General features: G+C 44.0%; 4 protein-coding genes across 4 annotated transcripts; 1 reads left to right on the top strand and 3 right to left on the bottom strand.

The window, feature by feature from the left end:
• On the top strand, positions 1 to 902 carry LOC148683223 (vomeronasal type-2 receptor 26-like). The gene has a single exon (XM_088659948.1). The coding sequence runs from the start codon at positions 3 to 5 to the stop codon at positions 900 to 902; it is 900 nt and encodes a 299-aa protein (XP_088516074.1). The 5' UTR covers positions 1 to 2.
• Positions 903 to 6,336: 5,434 nt separating this feature from the next.
• LOC118077996 (extracellular calcium-sensing receptor-like) lies at positions 6,337 to 12,339 on the bottom strand. Its single transcript, XM_088659950.1, has 3 exons — positions 12,256 to 12,339; positions 9,332 to 10,192; positions 6,337 to 6,609 (listed from the first exon to the last, which is right to left on the bottom strand). The coding sequence occupies exons 1-3, from the start codon at positions 12,337 to 12,339 to the stop codon at positions 6,337 to 6,339; spliced, it is 1,218 nt and encodes a 405-aa protein (XP_088516076.1).
• A 1,566-nt stretch (positions 12,340 to 13,905) lies between these two features.
• On the bottom strand, positions 13,906 to 16,323 carry LOC148683224 (vomeronasal type-2 receptor 26-like). Its single transcript, XM_088659951.1, has 2 exons — positions 16,209 to 16,323; positions 13,906 to 14,819 (listed from the first exon to the last, which is right to left on the bottom strand). Exon 2 carries the CDS (start codon positions 14,815 to 14,817, stop codon positions 13,906 to 13,908), a length of 912 nt encoding a protein of 303 aa, XP_088516077.1. The 5' UTR covers positions 14,818 to 14,819; positions 16,209 to 16,323.
• A 63-nt stretch (positions 16,324 to 16,386) lies between these two features.
• Positions 16,387 to 21,379, bottom strand: LOC118077995 (vomeronasal type-2 receptor 26-like). The gene is made up of 5 exons (XM_088659952.1): positions 21,303 to 21,379; positions 19,555 to 19,846; positions 17,917 to 18,759; positions 16,890 to 17,117; positions 16,387 to 16,407 (listed from the first exon to the last, which is right to left on the bottom strand). Exons 1-5 carry the CDS (start codon positions 21,377 to 21,379, stop codon positions 16,387 to 16,389), a joined length of 1,461 nt encoding a protein of 486 aa, XP_088516078.1.
• Positions 21,380 to 24,273: the final 2,894 nt, after the last annotated feature.

A 24,273-nucleotide genomic window follows, 5' to 3' on the forward strand; every position in this document is an offset into this window, starting at 1 on the left:
ACATGGATGACTGCATTCAATGTCAAGAAGATCAATATCCAAATCGTGGCCAGGATTTATGCATTCCGAAATATTTAAGTTTCTTGTCTTATGACGAACCTTTGGGGACCAGTTTGGCCATTTTTGCTCTTTCCTTCTCTTTCCTCACAGCTCTGGTGCTTGGAGTCTTCATTAAGCACCAGGACACTCCCATCGTCAAAGCCAACAACCGGAGCCTCACCTACGGTCTCCTCATCTCCCTCCTGCTCTGCTTCCTTTGTGTATTCCTATTCATTGGTCAGCCTGAGAAGAGATCGTGCCTCTTTCGGCAACCTGCATTTGGCATTATCTTCTCAATGGCAGTTTCTTGGGTGTTGGCCAAAACCATCACTGTGATCATGGCTTTCACGGCCACCAAGCCTGGGTCCAGGATGAGGAAGTGGATAGGGAACAAACTGGCCTTTTCCATTGTTCTCTTGTGCTCCCTTATTCAAACCACTATTTGCACTGTGTGGCTGGCAACCTCTCCCCCATTCTTGTATTTTGACATGCACTCAATGACTGAAGAAATTGTTCTGGAATGTAAAGAGGGTTCAGTTATTATGTTTTACTGTGTCTTGGGCTTTATGGGCTTCCTAGCCATTGTCAGCTTCACGGTGGCTTTCCTAGCCAGGAAATTACCTGACAGTTTTAATGAAGCCAAGTTTATCACCTTCAGCATGCTTCTGTTTTGCAGTGTTTGGCTGTCCTTTGTTCCCACCTACCAGAGCACCAAGGGGAAATACATGGTAGCCGTGGAGATCTTCTCCATCTTAGCTTCCAGTGCGGGGTTACTGATTTGTATCTTTTTACCAAAATGCTATATCATTGTGGTTAGGCCTGAGTTGAACACTAGGGGACAGCTAATAAGGATAAATGATTAAAATTCTTAATTCCTATTTTCCAACTATAGCTACAATTAGCTGCCATTCTGTTCCATTTTAAGGAACAGAATATTTAATTGTCATCATCATTACAGGCATGAACAATTTCTTGCACTGGGAGTCTGGGAAGTCTGGGAAGTATTCAATCACTGATAATTATAGGTGCATGAGGAGCTGTGTTTTTCAGGTTTTATATTTATTCCCATAATTAGAATGAATGCAAGCCTGATTAGGTATTATGCTTCATCATTAAATTTGAGCTCATTTAGGGGCTATGTGGCCACAGCTGCCAGCTCAAAATACCCAAGTTTGTTTGTTTTTCCATGTTGAATGGGGAATGAGTGAATGGAGATTCTACAATTGATTCTAAATTTGTTTTAGGTGTTCTATTGTTTTTTATTTCCTAAAAACTGTGTTTTATTTTAGTTTGAAGTATATATATATTTCTCTTACATGTTTTTTGCAACCTTGTCTCTTTGGATATATAAAATAAAGAAATCTGCATGCATTTGTTTGTAGCTTCCTCTTTGTGATTTGGAACTTAATCATTCGATATCAGTTACAATATCATGGGAAGATAGCCCCCTTCAGCATTGCAAGAGAGGGTATTCCCAGTGTATTGTCATAGATCTACCGAAGCAGTCCAGAGGACGGACAAATATGGGATCCTCCTCCTCTGAGAAGAACACTCATGATCCATGCATATTCCAGCAGGAATGAAGAAGCCAAAAAGTAGTACTAAAGCTACTTTATTGTAAGGCTAATTACACAGTCCATTCTCTGTTTCTCTGCTCACCAAACTCCAACAGAACAAAGCTAGGCATATTGCTTCTTACTCCATTGAGAAGCAGAAACGAAAAAGTACAGAAACAGAACATCACATGGTCAGGAAGAGATAACATCTCTCCTCTCTCACGCTGTAACTCAGACTCACTGTGTGAAAACCAACAGACATATTTGCTGCTGCTGGAGCAGCAGAGGATATATAAAAATCCTAAAATGGGCTACCAAAGTGTGAATGGTAGAAGTTATTAAACAGTAGTATATAGATAATATTTGGGATATGAAAGGAAAACACAAGTTGCAGAAATGTGCTAGGTAAGAAAGCCCTGAGTTAGCTTATGGCAGGCATGTCCAACAGGTAGATCACTGGGTGTCTGTGGTAGATCACTGGCTCCCCCCAAAGAAGCTCAACAACTTTGGCTCCCCTAAGAAAAGCTCAGCAACTTTGACCTGAAACCCCCCCCCCAAATGGGGTAGATCACTGCCAGTTTTCAACTCTATGAGTAGATCACAGTCTCTTGGGAGGTGGCCACCCCTGGCTTATGGAAACCATCCTTGCTGGGCTAGTGAAGAGCACTGGGGTAGTAAGAGCAATTGACAATGCAAAAAGCTATCCTCCCCCCCCCCCCGCTCCAAAGACTGGACAGAGTCAGGAGATTTGAGAGCCTGTCGAGGTGACGGAGTGTGTGCGTTAGTGGCGGAGCATGCCTCCACACCACCTGGTGTGTGTGTGCGCACGCCTGTGCCGGGGGCAGGACAAATGGAGCCCACTGCACCCACCAACCCCCCACTTCTGCTGGAGTGACACCAGCCCTGAACGGCATGCCTATTGCACCCTCCTTGCACCACTGTCTCCGGATCTGAGCCTTGCAAGGCTGAGATAGAAGGGCACAAAGTTTCCATGCGCCCCCCCCACTGCCCTCCCCGAGTGGCCTTGCAAGGCTTGGATTTGGGGAGGGTGGTGCGAGACGGGTGCAACAGCCACATGCCCCTTGCCACCTAAGGCGAGGCTGGGATAGAAGGACACACACCTCCTGCACCCTCCCACATCGCCACTCCCCTTCCAGCAGCCTTGCAAGGTTGGGATTCGGGGAGGTCCTTTCTCCTCTGGTCACTGCTATGAGGTGAATGCCTGGATGATGGGCTATTAAGAGAACAAAGGATTCTGGGGCTTGGTGTGATATGGGAAATGGGTGGGGCCCCTCCCTCAATGAAGAAAAGACAGAATTGAGGTTTTGGGACTATGATGAAAGCAGAAAGCTGGAGAAAGAGTCAGTGTGTGGTGTTTGATTTCTGTTTGAATCCAAGGCTGTGGATATGGTAGAAGAAGACCAGTTTGGGGTGTTGGTGCTGTGAACCCCTTGTCAGGGAATGGCAGGACTCTGAAGAGTGGGGGGGGAGAGAAGAGGACCACGAGAGTCACCCAGGAACCAGTGATTGATGAGGTTTGGCGCTGCCTGCAAAGGAGGAGCCTAGGAGGGTGGGGAAAGTCAGGGCAGCCCAAGATGGAGGAAGGCATGGCGGAAGTGGTGGAAGAAGAAGAGGGTGTTCAGCCAAAAGATGGGCCAGCAGACTCCCTACCTCCCCCCCCCCTGCTATCTTCTAGAACCAGGATGGGCTTGAAGGAGGAAGAGCAGTAGTGACTTCCATGCAGGAGAAGTCTCAGGTATCGGGTGCACAACCCATCAAGGGAGGGTATATCAGCTGCAGAAAGTAGGGTCTCCCTCTTGCTGGAACTGCTCCACAGGGCCTAGACCTGTGGACAGCTGCCTAGAGGCTAGGTGTGTGTGTGTGTGTGTGTGTGTGTGTGTGTGTATCCGGAGCACTGTGCAAACTGCTGAAAGTGTTTTCCTTGTTATTAAGCGTTAACTATTGGGTTTCTTGTCAATTAAGAGTTAACTTAATTTGGCAGGGGAGGGCCAGGACAGCCCTGCATTGTAAGCTCAGGTTGTATCATAGCTGCCAAGTTTTCCCTTTTCTCGTGAGGAAGCCTATTCAGCATAATGGAAAATCCCTTTAAAAAAGGGATAACTTGGCAGCTATGGGTTGTATATATGTGTAAATAAACATATCATTTTAAATAAACCTAATAAATAAATAAACCTTATAACATGATGATGGATGTACTTTTTAAATTGAGTCATTGTACTGTTTTGGAATTCCTTGTGTTGAAAAATGGGCTATTTTTTAAAACAGCAGCACTAATGGATTCACTGTGATTTGCTCAGATACATTCAGTTTCCAAATGCTAAATATTTACTGCTCAGTTTCCAGTAAGAGCTCATCTTTTAACATGTCTTTTCACAAGCTCGGTGCAGAATTCTAGGGGGGGGGGGGCGGGAGACACAGGACTTGCCTTCTAGAGCTTTAAACCAGGGGTCAGCAACCTTTTTCAGCTGTGGGCCGCTCCACCGTCCCTCAGACCATGTGGGGGGCCGGACTATATTTTGGGGAAAAATATGAACAAATTCCTATGCCCCACAAATAACCCAGAGATGCATTTTAAATAGAAGCATACATTCTACTCATGTAAAAACACTGGGCAGGTCCCACAAATAACCCAGAGATGCATGTTAAATAAAAGGACACATTCTACTCATGTAAAAACACGCTGATTCCTGGACTGTTCACGGGCCGGATTCAAAAGACGATTGGGCCCATGGGCCTTAGGTTGCCTACCCCTGCTTTAAACCATTGAGAGATATCAAGAATGGTGGAGTTTTCTCCCAAATGTCCCATTTGGTTCCTTCTTTGGCTATAATTTACTGCAATGACAAGGGAGGACTGGCCAGCTTCCGCAGTTCACATAGGCAGCATCTATAAGGCGCAGCCACTCATGTATTCCCAGAATCCCCAGCATGAAATGGAATCTTGCAGCCATGTTCAGAATAATTCATTTGTCACCATTCTTTAAGGATGAGGGCACTACAGCTGCAGAAGACTTCCACAACAAAATAAATTACATTCCTCCTGTTTCAGAAGCTAGTTTGCTATGCAGATTGACCAAAAGGATATCAGCAAGGAGGGATATGTTAAATATGAAGAGCAATGGGCAGAGCATTATCTTCCAGGTTCAGGCTGGGGCTCATCTTGTAACAGCATATTATTGTTATCTGAATTGGTTGTGAAACACCACATTCTGAATTGCAGGACTATCTCAAACAATCTTGATCCATCAGATACAGCAACCAGGAATGGAATATAACTAATTTCTCGCTACATGCAGCTCAATACAATGGGGTTAAATTACAGGCACATTTAATATCTCTAGAAAGTAATGTCAGTTCTTTAATTATTTATCCTGATTAGCTGCCCCCTACTTAATTCTGGTATAGCAAAATCATATTGTTTCCAGAGAGAATTCTTTATGCACCACAGCCAATTCTAGTTGTGGAATGTCTGGCAACACTACGCTTGCGTTTCATTTATGACGAAGATGTTGGAATATGCATTGACTGTCTCAAAGCACGGTCCATTGTCTTATTTATTTAGATCAAATTGAGATGTGAAACACAATTATCTGCCCTTGATACCACCTTGCCAATGTTCCTTGCTTCAAGTTAGCTACTTTGTCAGCACATTCATGTCTTGTACAATTTATTTTTATGTGCTATCCCCACATCTCCCCATAACCCACCTCCTTGTAGCTGGGGTGTCCTGGTGCCCCAGACAGGCCACTGTAGTGCATCTGTGTGAGAGGAGGGGGCTCCAAATCTGGTCTCCAAGGAGCCTGTCATTGGTCCTAGCTTCATATACTGCCCTTCCAATTGTAATGATCACCAGCCATCACTACCGGTAATTCCTGTGAAATTTGGGACTTGGTTAGCTAAAGAGAGTGAAACATGGGGAATTCTCTCTCTCTCTCTCCCTCTCCCTCCCTCTCTCTCTCTCTCTCTCTCTCTCTCTCTCTCTCTCTCTCTCTCTCCACTTCTGCAGCTGGCGCAGCGAGAAAATCATGTTGACTATGGACTATGGAATTGTACTGCCTTTACATTTTTCATAGCTTTGGAAATCATTGTGGTTGGATTTCCTTTTTAATGTCTTAGTAAAGTACTAATTCAGGGGACGCGGGTGGTGCTTGATGATCAGAAGGTCGGCGGTTCGAATCCCCACAACAGGGTGAGCTCCCGTTGCTCGGTCCCAGCTCCTGCCAACCTAGCAGTTTGAAAGCACGTCAAAGTGCAAGTAGATAAATAGGTACCGCTCCGGAGGGAAGGTAAAAGGCATTTCCATGCACTGCTCTGGTTTTGCCAAAAGCGGCTTAGTCATGCTGGCCACATGACCTGGAAAAACTGTCTGCAGAGAAATGTCAGCTCCCTTGGCCAGTAAACCGAGATGAGTGCAGCAACCCCAGAGTCGGCCGCAACTGGACTTAATGGTCAGGGATCCCTTTACCTTTTAAAAGTACCAGTTCACTGATTTTTTAGGCTTTTATGGATATCAAGGAACTGATTATCTCACCAACTTATACACTTTTTAACACGAACTCTCCCTCCCATTGTGCTGGTTTAAGCACCATGTTATTTTCAATAGGTCCTCTATTACAAAGTCCATAGCTGTTTTGGGAGACTATGGCCTCAGATCTCACCTGCAATATCTATTTTAACCCTGACAGGCAGCTGTTTCAGGGTTTGAACCAGAAACCAATCTTTCAACACTGAATAAATAACTGGAGACAACCTGCAGTAGACCTTACTTGGTTGAACCTGCGGGGCCACACAACTGTGTTGTCGTGAATGTTGAACCTCTTGTCTGGGGAAGCCTGGGGGTCTATTTTCCCAACTTTGACTCTAAGGAAGGAGTCATTGGGGAATATGACCCAGTTGATAATATCAAATCCAGATACCAGTTCCCCATTTTGATCAAAGGAAACTTCTTCTTTAACACTATTGTTAAACGAGACACTTCTCAGAAAGTGGTGAAGCTAAATCAGTGCAGAGAGAAAAGCAATAAATAAGGATGTACAAAACGGTGAAATATTACAAGTGAGTGATAATCTTTCACACTTTGGTACATGACCTGTTAAAAAGCTGTATATGGATTTATTATTTGCCTTGTTGAACGAGGTTGTTCTTAGAAACAGGTTGAACCAAATGGGGGAGAATAAAGTATTAAAAACAATGTACATACAGATACAAATAAACAACAGGTGATAGTGCACCACATTCAGAAATGTGAATTCTTTGTGAAGGATTATTTCTATTGTAGCAGTAGTCTTCCTAGTGGTATTTAGTTACTTGTAACCAAGCTATGGTTTTCCCAGTAGTGATGTATGGAAGTGAGAGCTGGACCATAAAGAAGGCTGATCGTCGAAGAATTGATGCTTTTGAATTATGGTGCTGGAGGAGACTCTTGAGAGTCCCATGGACTGCTAGAAGATCAAACCTATCTATTCTTAAGGAAATCAGCCCTGAGTGCTCCCTGGAAGGACAGATCGTGAAGCTGAGGCTCCAATACTTTGGCCACCTCATGAGAAGAGAAGAATCCTTGGAAAAGACCCTGATGTTGGGAAAGATTGAGGGCACTAGGAGAAGGGGACGACAGAGGACGAGATGGTTGGACAGTGTTCTCGAAGCTACGAACATGAGTTTGACCAAACTGCGGGAGGCAGTGCAAGACAGGAGTGCCTGGCGTGCTATGGTCCATGGGGTCACGAAGAGTCGGACACGACTAAACGACTAAACAACAACAACAAAAAACCATTAAAGCTGAGGTAAAAAAAAATCCTGAACATAGTTTCCCTCACCCTCAGAAAATCTTTGATATTTTCTTCACCAGAAAAAAAGATAACTTTTCAGTGTTTTCTATTAACATCTTCCCCCTTGTGGCTGTTCACAATACAGTGGTACCTCGACTTACGAACGACTCGACAACCGAATTTTTCGACTTGCGCATGGGGGTAATGGCTGCGCGCTTATGAATGTCTCGACATCCGGAAAAAAAAGTGGCGGTTTTAGATAGGGATTTTTCGACTTACGAATTTTTAGATAGGGTTGCTTCGATTTACAAATTTTTCCGTTTTCAATGCATTCCTATGGGAAATCGTGTTTCCAATGGCATTTTTTGACTTACAAATTTTTCGACTTACGAAGGTGCCTTCAGAACGGATTAAATTCGTAAGTCGAGGCACCACTGTAATTAGTAGCATTGGTGCTGGAGTCTGTAACCCAGGTACACTCTAGAACAGGGGAGGGGATATTTTAAAGTCCTTTCACAGTCAACTTTATGGGAGGCCATATGGGAGGCCATATGGGAGGGGCTGGAGGGAAAAATAGTTGAGAATAGAGACCAAAGCGGACAAGTCAATCGCTGTGCTTCTCACCTTTGTACAGTAGGCAACTTTTCAGCTAAACAGAAATCAAAGTTTTCTACACAAGCATCTCTCCAAACACCACCAAGGCAAGTAAATGGCCTCGTCACAGTTCAAGGACACATTCTAGCCATGCAAAAATACTCAGGGAGGAGGTGGTTCAGGGCCAGTGAGCTTGGGGGATCCATTGAAGAAAACCCCATAATGGAGCTTTCTTCCTTTCTTCCTTTTTTTCTTTTTTCTTTTAAAAAGGAACCATTTCTAACATTTGTAGAAGGTGGGGTATGAGCCCAAGGGTACAGCTGTTATTCTTCTCATTTTGTGTGTGTGAGAGAGAGATACAAGCCTGGTGAACTTTTAATGGTTTCTTGAAGGGTTTCTTCAAGGATCCCCATGAAAGTATATGGTTTGGGAAGAAGATTGGTGTCCTGAGGGTGGCGTGTAGCCTAGGATCAGTCCCGGGGTCTGGAGGACTGTATTTGGCCCCTGGGCCTGAAGTACCCCACCCCTTCTCTACCACCCTTTCCCTGGAGCAATGGAGATGCCAGGGGTGCCTGAATTATGGGCCTCTGCTTTTCTGGGCAGCATTCCTGGCTATACTACAATGTCTCTTAAAAGGGAGGGGGGAAGGGTCCCTGCTTCATATGCTGGAAGGGAAGGGAACTGCTGAGGATTCTGAAAGGGGGAAGTGGATATGGCATCCCAGAGCAAGAATGCCCTAGCAAGGAAAAGGGAGGAATGCAGCAAAAGAAAGAGAAGTGTGAGGGGAGTAGCCAAGTTGACGTTAGGGCACCTTGGGAAGCACTTTTGCCTCAAACCTGGAAGGGCTCTTCTTCACATCTCCTCTTATTGAACTTTGCTACTGGCCCTTGTGCAGAATGCTCAGGGTTTCTTCACTTTCCTGGAATAATCCCAGGAAATCTGGAGTGCTATGGCAGCATGGTATGAAGTACTTCTCTAAAATGAGCATCACTAAAAACAGACAAGCCCACTAGAGTCTTGGTAACATTTCATCAATTCCCCTCCCCTCTCATTTTCTCCCTCAAAATCATCGAAAGGGAATAGGCTTTTCCCCACTGTGTTCAAGAAATGTGCTTCTTCCTTGGGCTCAGCCCTAGGGTTGTACGAAGCACATGACAGCCCATCAACCTATTTATGCACCTGCAGTTATTATACACTTTCTGCATTAGTCTGATTAGTCCCTCACATGCCACATAGGTTCACCCAGAACCTCCCATCTCAAGACGCTCTTCATCACTTTACGTTTGAGTTTTGTTGCATGCATGGCTTGCAAAGCATGCGCCACACCATTCAGACCACTGGAATACAACATTACCTGCCACAGCTGTTGATCTATAAGTTCCCACCTTATTCCACCAGTTATTGCTCTGGATTTTAATTTGGTGGAATGCATGGCGTGCAATGCATGTGCCAAAATATAGACGGCATTGTAGATACTGTAGCTGTGGGATGTCATGCTCATTTCAAAAACAGTGTCAGGAAGACTCTCAAGCTTTTCCTGCCCAGTGCAGAATTCCCCGTCTTTCTTGTCGGAAGAAGGATGGGGCAAATAGCAATTAAATACTACTTCCCAGAAGTCCTTGATGAACCTGTCTTCTTTTTCAGAGATAGGGTTTCTCATCTGAATAAATTTCTGGAACCCTGGAATATCCCTTGAGTGAACAGCAAAGGATAGAGCACCGTGCAGGAAACTTACATCCCAACTTTGTTGGAAGGGAAAGGATGTGAAATCCATCTGGGCTGTCATAATCCAAACTTTTGCCCTGGCTTGCACGGGTACCCCTTCGATTTCTGCAATATTGGGCAACACTCTTAGTGCCATAATGGAATGAATTTCACCATTCACAATGACAACATTGGCTGTACTTCCCACAATAATATGGCATAGTTCAAAAGATTCCTCTACTGTTTCGATGAACTCACCAGAAAAGGTGACTTTGGGGAATCTTTCTATAAAATCAAAGCAGATGCCTCTCTCAGCAAACACGGGAAGAACATTTTGTACAAATCTCTCTCCATTGTCATCGCTCAGAGAAAGCACCCCGGTCCACGTCCAGGTGAAATGCAGAAGCAACCGGAGAATCCCGACATACTGATGAGCTCCGTTTGGGAACATGTAGCAGAAGAAAGCTGCATGGAAGTCGGTGTCTGTTAGGGGATGAGAGCCATAGATGACCTAAAAATAATATTTTTGAAAAAGAAAAAGGGATACCAAATACATTTTTTTCCATTTATTTAATAATTATTAGCATAGAGTCATACTGTTATGCTACTTATTTAGATGTTTTATATGCCTGTTGTCTTTGAGAGCTGGACCATAAAGAAGGCTGATCGCCGAAGAATTGATCGCTTTTGAATTATGGTGCTGGAGGAGACTCTTGAGAGTCCCATGGACTGCAAGAAGATCAAACCTCTCCATTCTGAAGGAAATCAGCCCTGAGCGCTCACTGGGAGGACAGATCCTGAAGCTGAGGCTCCAAGACTTTGGCCACCTCATGAGAAGAGAAGACTCCCTGGAAAAGACCCTGATGTTGGGAAAGATGGAGGGCACTAGGAGAAGGGGACGACAGAGGACAAGATGGTTGGACAGTGTTCTCAAAGCTACCAACATGAGTTTGACCAAACTGCGGGAGGCAGTGGAAGACAGGAGTGCCTGGCGTGCTATGGTCCATGGGGTCACGAAGAGTCGGACACGACTAAACAACTAAACAACAACATTTAGATGTTTTGCTTATGCTGCTCTATGACCATAATAAAGTACTTCATAAACAGGCATGGTGATGCAAAATCAAGGAGTGAATCATTTCAGGCCGTAGTTTATGAATTGTACATCCAGGCAGAATATACCAGTGACCCGACAGTGTAGTATATTATGTCTTAGGAGGAGTTAAATCTCCACTGAGAACTACCCAAACATTCAAATATAAGCCTTAAAGGACATAGTGGAAAACACTTCATCAGATACACACTTCTTCAGATGCACACAAAAGCTCATACCAAAATAAAAACTTTGTTGGTCTTTAAGGTGCTACTGAAGGAATTTTTTTATTTTGTTTCGACTCAGACCAACACGGCTACCTACCTGTAACTTTGGCAAACAAGACAGCAATGTCTGTTACATCTCAGCCAAAGCATAGTCTACCAAATATGAGTAAGTGCTATTGATTCATAAAAGTGGATTAAATTCCTCCTCCCCAAATGCAGTTGGAATACTTCAAAGTCCAAAAGAAAACTTCAACTGCTTTGGAGTAATCAACGTTTTTCCATATGTATTTTCCTGCTTCAGAAGTCTGCTGACATTTCTGTCTCATTAGGGTGTAAATAATTAACATATGAGATTACTTGATCAATTTTGGGCCCAGAAAAGAAGGAAGCTGAGAAATTGTTAGGAGTTGTTCCACTTCTTCCACTTTAACCATTTTGGTTGCCCTCTTCTGGACACGCTCCAGCTTGTCAGTATCCTTCTTGAACTGTGGTGCCCAGAACTGGACACAGTACTCCAGGTGAGGTCTGACCAGATATTCTTATCCCTGATGCTCTCATATGAATTCAGCACAGCTGAAGACGGTGTGTACTTTCATTCAAGGCACGATGGGGGTCTGTACAACCGGACATGTCTCTGCGGCAAGACAAAAGTGTAGCAGGTCCTTATCTGAGAGATGTTGTTTGCAGATGGTACAGCCTCGACAACATTCTCCAAGGAAGTTCTACAGAGACTCATCAACCATTTTAAAAAAATACTTTTTATTCATTTTATAAGGGGAAAAACCACAAACATACGAAAATGAAAAAAACGAGTAACACAGAAATACTTCTTACGCTCTCATAACTTCTTCTTAACATCATAATGACTTCTCCCAGTCCCCCTGCCCCAATCTGAATTTCATTTCTGATCATCTTTGGCAGTTTCAAAAGAAATACTTATATCCTCAACAGATTTCTGTTCTATTACCTTCTTAAAAGAATATTTATCTATATCTTACTTCTATGCCAAAAACCTATAATTGCATCCCTAGACAATATTAAATATTACAATATTTTTTCAATTATAATTTAAATTTTTTCCAGTCTTCCTCCACCGTCTCTTCTCCCTTGTCAAGGAGTCTCCCAGTCATCTTGGCAAGTTGCATGAAGTCCATCATCGTTGGTATATCTTGACTCTCCCAATTCTTAGCAATTAGTAAACTCGCAGCAGTTGTGGCATACAAAAACAATATTTTGGGGAATTTCCTCCCCCACTATTCCCAGTAAAAAGGCTTCTGGTTTCTTAATGAAAGTGTATTTCAACACTTTTTCCATCTCATTATGCGACTCATCCACCATTTTGCCCAAGCCTGCAAGGAGTTTAGCTTAACAAAGGATAACATTCTGAGTCAGGACATTGCCAGCACTCAGCATTGGCGAGCGCACACTTGAGGCAGAAGAGAATTTTGTTTACCTGGGTTCCAGAGTGGTGCATGCTCTGGTTATCTCCTGGCCGCTTGGATTACTGCAATGCGCTCTACGTGGGGCTACCTTTGAAGGTGACCCAGAAACTGCAATTAATCCAGAATGCGGCAGCTGGACTGGTGACTTGGAGTTGCCACCGGGACCACATAACACTGGTCCTGAGAGATCTACACTGGCTCCCAGTACATTTCCGAGCACAATTCAAAGTGTTGGTGTTGACCTTTAAAGCCCTAAACGGCCTCGGCCCTGTATACCTGAAGGAGCGTTTCCACCCCCATCATTCAGCCCGGACACTGAGATCCAGCATGGAGGGCCTTCTGCCGGTTCCCTCGCTACGAGAAGCCAAGTTACAGGGAACCAGGCAGAGGGACTTCTCGGTCATGGCACCCACCCTGTGGAATGCCCTCCCACCAGAGGTCAAAGAGAACAACAATTACCAGACCTTTAGAAGGCATCTCAAGGCAGCCCTGTTGATGGATTTCTGTTTTTTAATATTTTGTTGGAAGCCGCCCAGAGTGGCTGGGGGAACCCGGCCAGATGGGTGGGGTATAAATAATATATTATTATTATTATTAGGGACCCAGGTGGCGCTGTGGTTAAACCACTGAGCCTAGGGCTTGCTGAACACAAGGTCGGCGGTTCGAATCCCTGTGACGGGGTGAGCTCCCGTTGCTTGATCCCAGCTCCTGCCAACCTAGCAGTTCGAAAGCATGTCAAAATGCAAGTAGATAAATAGGAACCGCTACGGCGGGAAGGTAAACGGCGTTTCCATGTGCTGCTCTGGTTTGCCAGAAGTGCCTTTGTCATGCTGGCCACATGACCTGGAAGCTATACGCCGGCTCCCTCGGCCAATAATGCGAGATGAGCGCGCAACCCCAGAGTCGGTCACGACTGGACCTAATGGTCAGGGGTCCCTTTACCTTTACCTTTATTATTATTATTATTATTATTATTATTATTATTATTATTATTCCAACATATCAGATGACATCTACAAGGTGACAGCAAGCTACACTGTGCCTCCAGGGCAGAAGTGGGAGAAGAGTTGGAATTAGAGATGGTGCCTACTCAACTGAGCAAATTGATTGGTGACTGTTTTCTAATTACAGTGGTGCCTCGCTAGACGAATTTAATTTGTTCCACGGGTCTTTTCTTATAACGAAAAATTCGTCTAGCGAATCCCATAGGAATGCATTGAATTTTTTTTTAAAAAAAATTGCCCATAGGAACGCATTAATTGAATTTCAATGCATTCCTATGGGAAACCACGATTCGCTAGACAAATTTTTCATAAAACTAATTCGTCTAACGAGGCAACCTCTGCTCGAAAAATCCTTTCATTAAGCGGAAATTTAGTTAAGCAGGGCATTCATTAAGCGAGGCACCACTGTATATGTTATTGAATCAAATGGGATTTATTTAGAGGTGAATTTAAAGAGACTAGCTGATTCTTTGATTTTCTCTTCTTACTAACACCTGCCTTCTGTTCAACTCAGGCCTCAGTAAAATGACATAGCATTTGGGGGAAAAGATGCAGCCCAGTAAGCCAGCACCAGACGCCAAGATGGAGAAGACCTCCACAGCCACCATGTACTTCCCCTTGGTGCTCAAGTAGGTTGGAACAAAGGACAACCAAACACTGCAAAACACCAACATGCTGAAAGTGATAAACTTGGCTTCATTGAAACTGTCAGGCAGCTTCCTGGCTAGGAAAGCCACAATGAAACTTCCAAAGGCCAGTAAACTCATGAAACCCAGCACACAGTAAAACATGACAGTTGATCCTTCATTACATTCCAGTAAAATTTCTGTCATCATTGAATGCATGTCAAGATCTGGGAATGGGGGATAGGTTGCCAACCACACACAACAAATTGCAGATTGAGTAAGGGTGCAGGAAAGAATAATGGAATTGGACAATTTCCCCCCAACCCATGTTCTATATTTAGACCCTGGTCTTGTGGCCATGAAAGCGAGAGTCACAAGGGTGGTTTTGGCCAATATACAAGAAACTACCAATGAGAAGATCATGCCGAAAGCAATTTGTCGAATGAGGCACGTCACCTTCTCAGGTTGGCCAATGAATAGCAAAGCACAAAGGAAGGAGATCAGGAGGGAGATGAGGAGAGTGTAGGTGAGGTTCCGGTTGTTGGCTTTGACTATTGGAGTGTCCTGGTGCTTAACAAAGATCCAAAGCACCCAAGCTGTGAGGATAGAAAAGGAGAGGGCAAAGGTGGCCAAACTGATCCCCAAGGGTTCTCCATAAGTCAAGAAGGTTATTTTCTTGGGAAGGCATCCATCCTGGGCAACGTTTGGGTAATGATCTTGTGGACATTGAAAACAGTCATCCATGTCTGGAAAACAAAAATAAATTGAGCTTCCAAGGCAAATAACATTGTTCCTTCCTCCTTGCCTGCCTATGGTCTTAAAGCGACAGAAGCAGCGGGGAGGGGGTGTTTTGCCTCCCTTCTTTCTTGGATCAGACCCCTCTGGCAATTCTTCCACCAGTCCTGTGCTCACTCCCCAGCCCCCCAGCCCCCCCCCCCGCTGCCCTCTTCCAAGTTCCACATATACACCTCATCCTGACAACCTGAGGTGGGACACTCTCTGCCCTCGCTGTCACTTCCCCCGAGCAACCCTCTTCTGGGTGATTTTTGCCCTCTCCTGAGGCATTCCTTTGCTGGCACCCTCTGTGTATGGCCAATGATGGGGCACAGGGTGACCCATGGCAATACAGTCATACCTTGGTTCTCAAACAGAATCTATTCTGGAAGTCCGTTCAATTTCCGGAAATGTTCGAAAACCAAGGTGCGGCTTCCGATGGGCTGCAGGAGCTTCCTGCACTCATCTGGAAGCCGTGGAAGCCGTGTCGTATGTTTGGGTTCTGTCATGGGGACTCCCTACAGGGAGCCTCCCCCCGTCATCCTGACCAGCACTTCGTCCAGCGACAGCACAAGCAGCGACTCAGGAGGAGAGAATGAGGAATGGAGCAGTTTGGAGAGAGGGCTCAGTGAGGTGTCTGAGCCCTGGAAATGCTATGGAGAAGAGAGCGTGCAGGAAGTGCTCAGAGACGCGTCAGAGCCCTGGCACTGCTCTGCTCAAGGGTCAGCGGATGAGGGATTCAGCGAGACATCGGAGCCCAGGCGTCGCCCCAGCCAGCAAGAGGGGAAACCTCTCCTTCTGGTGCCCGAATTGAGGCGTGCGCCCAACACGTAGGGCGAAGGGGTGGCGTTTTGGGGTGCCCAGGCTTTTATGCTGGTCGAAAAGCAGGCAGCGCCATTGCTGGGTTCTGAATCAGACTAGGCAATCAGGTTTTCTGTTATCTCTGCACTGTAAATAGTATGCACAATAAAACTCTTAAAGACAGTGCGGACTGGAGCGTCTTTACTCAAGAGTAGCCGCAACAATCCCCTGACAGGTTCCAAATAACGTTTGTAAACTGGAACACTCACTTCCAGGTTTGCAGTGTCTGCATAGCTGCCAAGTTATCCCTTTTTTACAGGGATTTTCCCTTATGCTGAATAGGCTTCCTCGCGAGAAAAGGGAAAACTTGGCAGCTATGAGTGTCTGGGAGCCAAAATGTTTGAGTCACAAGGCATTTGGGATCTGAGGTACGACTGTATTTAACTGCATACTATCAGCCAACTCCGTACAATTTAAGAATCAGGGAAATTAGTTTCTGGTGTGCATGTACTGGATCATACCTGATGGAGTCTATAAATACTGTCCAAAACACCTCTTACCTTCCTTGTTGGAAATCTTTCCTTCTGAACATGGGAGACAATCATAGCAGCAAGACGGCTTCCCTTCCTTTTTGGCACGACTATAACCAAAGTGGCAGTTCTGATTGCACAGAGAAGCAGGTTGTGACTGTTTATTTTTAAGACAGAGAGAGAAGATGCAAGTTAGATAGTTCATGCCTCACTGGCCCATCCAAGAAACCTGCAGTTTAGAAACCAGTTGGTGTAAAGAAAAATAACAGAAGTTTTGAGTGAGGGTTCCTTTTAATGCAACCACGACAATACTAGATACAGTATTCAGTCCCGTTGAATATCAAGAAGGGATAGCCCCCAAGCTGCCTGAATGCTTTCATCAAAATAAATCCTTGTCCCTCTGTCAGATGGGTTGAGCTCTCATTTGGTCCTGATGTATTCCTCATCATAGCTGCCAAGTTATCCCTTTTTTTAAGGGATTTTCCCTTATGCTGAATAGGCTTCCTCATGAGAAAAGGGAAAACTTGGCAGCTATGTTCCTCATCAATGTTGGAATTATTACTTTGGAAGATGATCTAGATTGGTGCTGTGGTCCCAGATCTCCCAGCACATTTAATTTAACTGTGAGGGATACCTGTTTTAGGGTTTAGCCAGTGAAGCATTTATTGACCATTGAGGAAATGAATGGAGAATCCCTGGAGTGGACTTTACCTGGTTGAAACTGTTGGGCCACACAATGGCATCATAATCCAAGCTGAAGCCTTCTTCGGGGGCAACCTGTGTGTCCATCGCTCCAACTTTGACTCTAATAAAGGACACATTTGGCAACACAACCCAATTGATTATATCAAATCCCGTAATTAATTCCCCATTTTGGTCAAGGGAAACTTTCTCCCCAACACTATTGTTAAAAGAGACTCTTCTCAGAATGTTGTGGAGCTAGATCAAAGGGAGCATTAAAAAAATGAAATTCATAACGATTTGCTGAACAATTTGCATTTACAAGAAGCTGATTACGTTTCACATGTGAGGGCTATGGTTCATTGTTCTTTAAAAAACTATGCAGGTCAATCTTTGTCATTTTTGTATAAGGCACTTATTAGAAACTGATTGTGTAACAAATTGATTAATGATTCATGGAAATGCTCTTTGGAAAGGTTTTTTTTTCCACTAGGAAAATGATATGCAAGCTTCTATTCAACCTGTCCACTGAGATCACAGCACTCAAAACAGTTAAATATCAGAGGATATACAAAAAAGTGGAAATGATATGAATTATTTTAAAAAAGAAACTGTTACACCTTCCTGCCCTCCGTGTCTTAGTAGCGATATGCATTTATTATAATATTTTTATCCCACCTGCACAACTCTCAAAGCAGTTAACACCATAGGATGCAAAATAACATAAAATGACATAAAACAATTTCTAGACACTAACAGATATGGTAAAGTCTATTAGTTTAGGGTTGCCATATTTCAAATGATTAAAATCTGGACAGAACAATTGTTTTGGGAGCAAAGTTGCTAAGCTTTTTTTGGCAAAATTGCAGGGGGAGAGCTACCATTTTTGAGCTATTTTTATGGAAAATCAGCAAAAATGGCACTGCTGACATTTGACTGATTTACTCAGACATTTGACCAATTTCCGCCCAGACACTACTGCTGCTCGCTGCAGAATTCTGTATATGTCTGGGAAAATTTGGACATATGGCAACCCTATGTTGGACTCTCTCATTACCTGCCAGGAGTGTAGGTTTAGGAAATCCCGTTTCTCTTCTTCCACCATTGCTCTGTATTTTATTGTGTGGAGATGAATAGCATTCAGAGCATGTGCAAGAGCATATAGAGCATTGTAGACGGCATAACTGTGGCTACTTGTCCTCATTTCAAAAACAGAGCCAGGAAGGTCCTCAAGCTTCTCCTCCCCAGTACAACATTTCTTGTGTGCTTCCTCTAGAGATGGATGAGGGAAAACACATTCAAATGCTGCTTCCCAGAAGTCTCTGATAAAGCCATCTTCAACTTCCAAGTTAGGATTTCTCAGATGAAGAAATTTCTGGAATCCAAGAATCTCCTTTGCGTGAACTGCAAAAGCTAGCGCTCCATGGAAGATTTGTATGTCCAAATATCTCAGAAGTGAACACGAAGCGAAATCCATCTGGGCTGTCATAATCCAGACCTTTGGTATATCACCTCCTCGAAGGCCGGGCATTGCCCTCATTACCATCATGGTATGAATTTCACCATTCACAACCACAACATTGGCAGTGCTTTCCATAATAATAGCCAATACTTTTGTACCTTCTTCAAGTGTTTCATAGAAATCGTCGGAAAATTTTAGCTTAGGAAATGTTTCTTTAAAAGCAATGCAAATACCTCTCTCGGCAAACATAGGAAGAACATTTTGTACAAATATCTCTCCAGTGTCATCTTCACAAGATAACACCCCAATCCATATCCATCTGAAATGCAACAGGAGCTGCAGAATCCCATCATATTGATGAGACCCCTTTGGGAACATCTGGTGGAGAAAAGCTCCTTGGGTGTTGCTATTGGTCACAGGAGAAGAGCCGTAGATGAGCTAAAGATCATAATTTTAAAAAGAGGGAAGTGTTGCAACATTATGCTACCAAGTTTCAACAAAACTAAATATCTGGGGGCTTTTTTTCTTTGATTAACATTTATGGACAAGAAGCCCCCCCCCCAAAAAAAAAATTATTCCATTAGGTTAATAGAATTAGACTTCTAATTATACAAGGCAGGTGTGTGTGTGTGTGTGTGTGTGTGTGTGTGTGTGTGTGTGTGTGTGTAATCAATTCATACAAAACATCAAAGAATTTTACAATAACTGGACATAATGTTCTGTTTCAGTGTATCTGAAGAAGTGTGCATGCACACTAAAGCTCATACCTATGACAAACTTAGTTGGTCTCTAAGGTGCTACTGGAAGGAATTTTATTTTTATTTTTGTTTTGACTACGTCAGACCAACAACTGGACATAATAACTATACCGTAAAAACTCTACAAAAAAGAGTTAACTTCAGAAATCAGACAATTATGGTAGAAAGATTGAACTCTTCATTTCCTACATAAACCTGATGGTATATAAAACTTTTCAGCAGGCATTTACAAGTTGAAACAGAGACTTCCAGTTTGGCTCGCCATGGCGGGGGCTGGATACAACATCGCAGCTGTTTTGCATGGAATGTTTTGAGGATGAGATAGGAGTAATCACCCTCCCCAAAAAAACACCCTAGGACTGGGGGACGGGGCAGCTTCACCTGCAGATCGCCCAACACTAGCCTCCCTCAACAAACAGGGTAAGAATGTTTTGGACAAATGTCTCACCAGCAAATGTCTATACACCTAACTTACTTGTGGCATCTTGTACATAGACAGGACAGTTGACATGTGGAAACATAAGTCCGAGTTTGGTCCCCCAATGGCTGCTACTGGAGTGCTCTCACCATCACAATTGTAGTTGGGGGTGAGTCTGCCCTGTCCAGAGAGGAGTTCCACTGAAGCATGATAAGTCCAACCTGCGGTGAAATGGCTGTTAAATATGTGGCAGCCCAGTGTGACATTGGGTAAGATATGGGGATTTCCATTGATCTCCTCTACAGCAAATACAAAGGACATAATGTGCTGGTAGAGTTGTGTCACTGACCTGCAAATGAGATTGATATATGAAATTGCACAGAACTGAATTAAACCAGAGATGAATGGAAATTTTAAAAAATGATAGTGGCTTTTGACAACAAAGAACTGGCAAGACTGAGAGCTGAAACTATGGCAAAGCTACAAGGAGCAACTGTTGAGCTGGAAGGACTCACTTGATGAATTGGGAGAATACAAGCATGAGAAATGATGCAGCTCAGTGATAGAGCTGGGTTTCTGGGAAACATGAATGAGGTTATAAATGGAGACATGGAGAGATTTCTGGAAGACTTGGAGTGACCCCAGGTTACAAAGCTATTAAATCCCTGGCATGCTTTGTGAAAAAAGAATGGAAGAAATGGAAATGGAAGAGATCAGGCTGGAAAAACAAAGCAAATACTACAAGAAGTGGAAATTGAAGCTAAAGAACCAATGTGAGTGTGGGCCAATGTGAGACTTGTATACATGCAGAGAGGGAAAGATTTGTCATTATTTAATATGGAGGCATGCAACTCTTTTGCAACTTCTTTTTATGCAACTGACAGACAGAATCTGAAGCCCTCTTATTTTATTCTTTCTTTCTTTCTTTCTTTTATTTTCTCCTTTCTTTTTCTATAAAGATGTCTACTTGTCTCAAAAAGACCAATGGCTTCAAGGAACAAGAAAGGAGATTCTGACTAAACAGCAGGAAGAAATTCCTGGTGGTAAAAACTATTCAACAGGGCAACCGACTCCCTTGGAAGGTTGTGGACTCACCTACATTGGTAGTTTTTAAGCAGAAGTTGGATGGCCAGCTGTCATGGATGCTTTAGTTGAGATTCCTGCATTGCAGGGGGCTGGACTAGATGAACCTTGGGGTCCCTTCCAACTCAACAGTTCTATGATTCTGTTAATATATGCACCCAGTGTAGGGAAATGTTTGGTAATATTGGCAGACAAATATAGATGTGTTGTTCCCATGAACAGGAGTGATTCACATCACTCAAATATACAGAGCAATAGTTTAGTTACTATTGAGTTCTGGAGAACTTTAAAGAAAAGGATGAATGCTTTTTTTCTTATATTAGTTGCAATTTATTTTGAGTTAAATCCTGGGATATTTTGGAATTAGGCTATAATTTATTGCAATGATTATCAACAACAGAGACAGCAGTCGTATTATTAAGATTCTGTGTGTTTGCCTTTGGAAATTTCACATATTTATCACACATATGTGTCAGTACTAAAAGCTGTTGATTTCAAAACAGAAAAATGGTTTAAAAGAGCTACTCACAATTGTGTGTTTGCTCACTACCAACTGACACTGTTTATAGTTACCAATATTGATTGAGCAAATCTACCCTCAACCATAAATACTGGAACTATTTAAAGGGGGGGAGATGGTGAATAATGATGAAATAATATCACAAATGCAGAATATTTTGATTGCAGGTGTATAATATGGTTAGCAAAGTACATCTCCTTACAGATTGTCATCAAAAAGTTCAGCGGATGGGGGCTTCTCGAAGGTTGGCGTACTTGAAGTTATATAAAGCTGTGACATAATGCCAGCAATGATGAGGTCTCCAGACTGATAATATTGGTGAAGAATAGGAAGAGGGTCCCAGATGCAACATTGAGAAATAACAACCTTGCACGCAACTGGTAGCAGCAGCAACAGTAACCAGTTTGCAAATAGGGGGTTGAAGGGGAAAATCTTCATCATTCCCCACACTGTCATTTGAGTGTCCCTGAATAACAACATCTGAGCAGAATAGCCACACATGTAGCTGACACAAAGCCGGAATTGCACGATGTGAAAAAATCAGTAATCAGACTGACAGAGCCCTGGCTCTCAGCAACACAGCTTGTGAATGACATTGGGGATATTAATAACACCCAGAAGCCTTGGTTCATAAGTCTGCATTTGTCCGTTGGAATTCCCTAACAGCAAGGAGAAGAAGTAGACATAATTATGATTAATTTTATAATTACAGGAAAGACCATAATCTGCTCTGGCTTTTAAATGTTTTGTCACATTGCAAGAAAAAAAACATGTTTTTCATATCTCACCAAAGTCTTAACTGGCCCTCCTGAATGGGAGATCAAAAAAGTTATGAGAAACAGTGGAAACATCTGTGGAAATCGGAACCAGACACACACACACACACACACACACACACACACACACACACACACATTCTACAAATGGATAACCATTTTCTAATAAACCTATTTATTGATGTTGCATATAATCTTGAATAAATTCTAACAGGGCCATCTTTTCAAAATTTGAATACATTCATAACCCAAATTAAATATCCAATGCCTGAGAGTAATCATATGTATTTCCCAATATGTATTAAGAGCTTCAATCAATTAAAATACAGATTAAGATCAGATTAAGATCAAAGTAAAATCAGATGGCAACCCACTGGGCCAGCTATTTATGCTGGTCTTATACGGATTGGTGGGAAGAGCTAGGGAGGCCGCTTACATGCAGGGGCTTATAGAAGGTTCTTATAAAGGAGGGGGGTCATGGGCGTAGGCAGGGGGCAGGAGGGGGCAATTGCCCCCTCCTAGAAGCAGGGCCGCTGGTCAGCCTGCCCCGGTGCCGTCTCCCTTCTCCCTGGCTGGCTGAGGGGCGGGAGGAGGGAAAGCCCCAGAGCCGCGCAAAGCGTTTGGCTGGCTTTCCCTCCGCCCGCCCCACAGCCAGCAAGGGAAAAGGGAGACGTCCCTTCTAGCCGGCTGGCTGTGGGGCGGGCAGAGGGAAAGCCAGGCAACCGCTTTGCGCAGCTCTGGGGCTTTCCCTCCACCCGCCCCGGCGATCGTGGAGGGGGAGGAGGGGATCGGAGCAGCCCGATTTCGGGCTGATCCTGGCGCCCCCTCGCCCCTGCCGATCGCGATGGGGGAGGAGGGAGTCGGAGCAGCCCGAAATAGGGTTAGGGTTGGAGGGAAAGCTGGCAAGGGAGAAGGGAGCTTTCCTTGCCCCACTGTGGCCCCTCCCCCTCCCCTTGGCCCCACCCCTTGCCCCCCTAATTTTCATCCTGGCTACGCCCCTGAGGGGGGTCAGACTGGGCCCTGACCAATCATGGTGGAACAGCTCCGTCTTGCAGGCCCTGCAAAAATCCTGCAGGGCCCTGGTCTCTTGCAACAGAGCATTCTACAAGTCCGGGGCCAGCGCCTGGTGAGAATAGTAATAAATGCCTTGGAATTTTATGAAAGAAATATCAATAAACCATTTGCAATGTTCTTTTGGGACACAGAAAAGGCTTTTGATTATGTATCTTGGGTCCTCTTAAGAAAATTAATTGAAATCATGGGATTTTGAGAAAACTGGAAGAGCTATTACTGCCATACATTCAGAACAATATGCAAATTTAATAGTAAATGGAATACTTTCAGAGAAGCGTAGTTATGAAGGGTGCAATATAAGGTTGCCCACTTTCACCACTATTGTTTATTTTGGTTGTAGAGATGTTGTGAATCAAGGACCAGCCACCTGCTTGAAGATAAGAAAGACAAAATGACACAATGTATTTAGGTTAATGGGCTAAAGAAGGCCACAGCTGTTATTTGTTACAGCATGTGAGTGGTATTGGCTTAGGCATTGGATCAAACAAACTATACATGACTCCACCCCGCTCAGCAGGGAGTCATTCAAGTGTTAACAACCAGAAGGTGGAGCTTGTTGATGCAAATACAACTAGAAGCTTCCCCTGATGTCACCGGGGGTCGTGCCATGGCCCTAGCCACCAGCAGGGCACCAGACAGGATCCACGACTGCTGGATCCCTTTAACGGAATACCCAACAAGTAGAGGGGTAGGCAATGGCCACAACCTGCCCTCCAATACACCACACATATTCCAATGCCTAACCGCCAATACCTGAAAAGTTGTGACAATTTGCTACGAGGTAGGCGAAAAACCAAGAGTCTGTAGCCAATTTGCCAAACGCATAAAAATTCCAACCAGGCCCCTTGGGCAAGCAACGCAACCAACCAAGGTCCATAGCAATGTCAAAAGCATAGAAATGACCTAAAGGGAGGGTGGGCAGGTGATCCAACAAAATCCAGAAGCACAATGAGGGCTCAGCACTGCCGCACCACCAATTGGCTGGCTGCAGGGGCACGGTGTGGCAGCCGGGACAGCCCCCCTGCCGATGTGGGAACCGGCTCCCACTCCTCCCCTCTGGAAGGAGGAAAGGCTTTATGTAGTCAAACCTCGGTTCCCAAATGCCTCCATTTTGGAACGTTTCGGCTCCCGAATGCCGAAAACCCAGAAGTAAGTGTTCTGGATTTTGAACGTTTATCAGAAGCTGAACATCTGGTGTGGCTTCCACTTGAGTGCAGGAAGCTCCTGCAGCCAATCAGAAGCTGCACCTTGGTTGTCGAAGATTTTGGAAGATGAACAGGCTTCTGGAATGAATTACATTCAACAACCAATGTTTGACTGTAA

The sequence above is a fragment of the Zootoca vivipara genome, chromosome 16 (genome assembly GCF_965207765.1).
Source record: "Zootoca vivipara chromosome 16, rZooViv2.hap1.1, whole genome shotgun sequence".
Classification (NCBI taxonomy): Eukaryota; Metazoa; Chordata; class Lepidosauria; order Squamata; family Lacertidae; genus Zootoca; species Zootoca vivipara.

Bases quoted from the DNA above. Each gene is read 5' to 3' on its own strand.
- LOC148683223 (XM_088659948.1), top strand. From the start codon at position 3: ATGGATGACTGCATTCAATGTCAAGAAGATCAATATCCAAATCGTGGC.
- LOC118077996 (XM_088659950.1), bottom strand. From the start codon at position 12,339: ATGGTGGATGAGTCGCATAATGAGATGGAAAAAGTGTTGAAATACACT. The intron at 10,193-12,255 runs GTGGGGGAGGAA...TATTATTTTTAG, and splicing joins AAGCCTTTTTACTGGGAATA to GTCATCTATGGCTCTCATCC. The intron at 6,610-9,331 runs GTAATGTTGTAT...GCACTGATTTAG, and splicing joins TAGATCAACAGCTGTGGCAG to CTTCACCACTTTCTGAGAAG.
- LOC148683224 (XM_088659951.1), bottom strand. From the start codon at position 14,817: ATGGATGACTGTTTTCAATGTCCACAAGATCATTACCCAAACGTTGCC.
- LOC118077995 (XM_088659952.1), bottom strand. From the start codon at position 21,379: ATGTCACAGCTTTATATAACTTCAAGTACGCCAACCTTCGAGAAGCCC. The intron at 19,847-21,302 runs GTAAGGAGATGT...TCTCATTTGCAG, and splicing joins GAACTTTTTGATGACAATCT to GTCAGTGACACAACTCTACC. The intron at 18,760-19,554 runs GTAAGTTAGGTG...TATGATCTTTAG, and splicing joins CTATGTACAAGATGCCACAA to CTCATCTACGGCTCTTCTCC.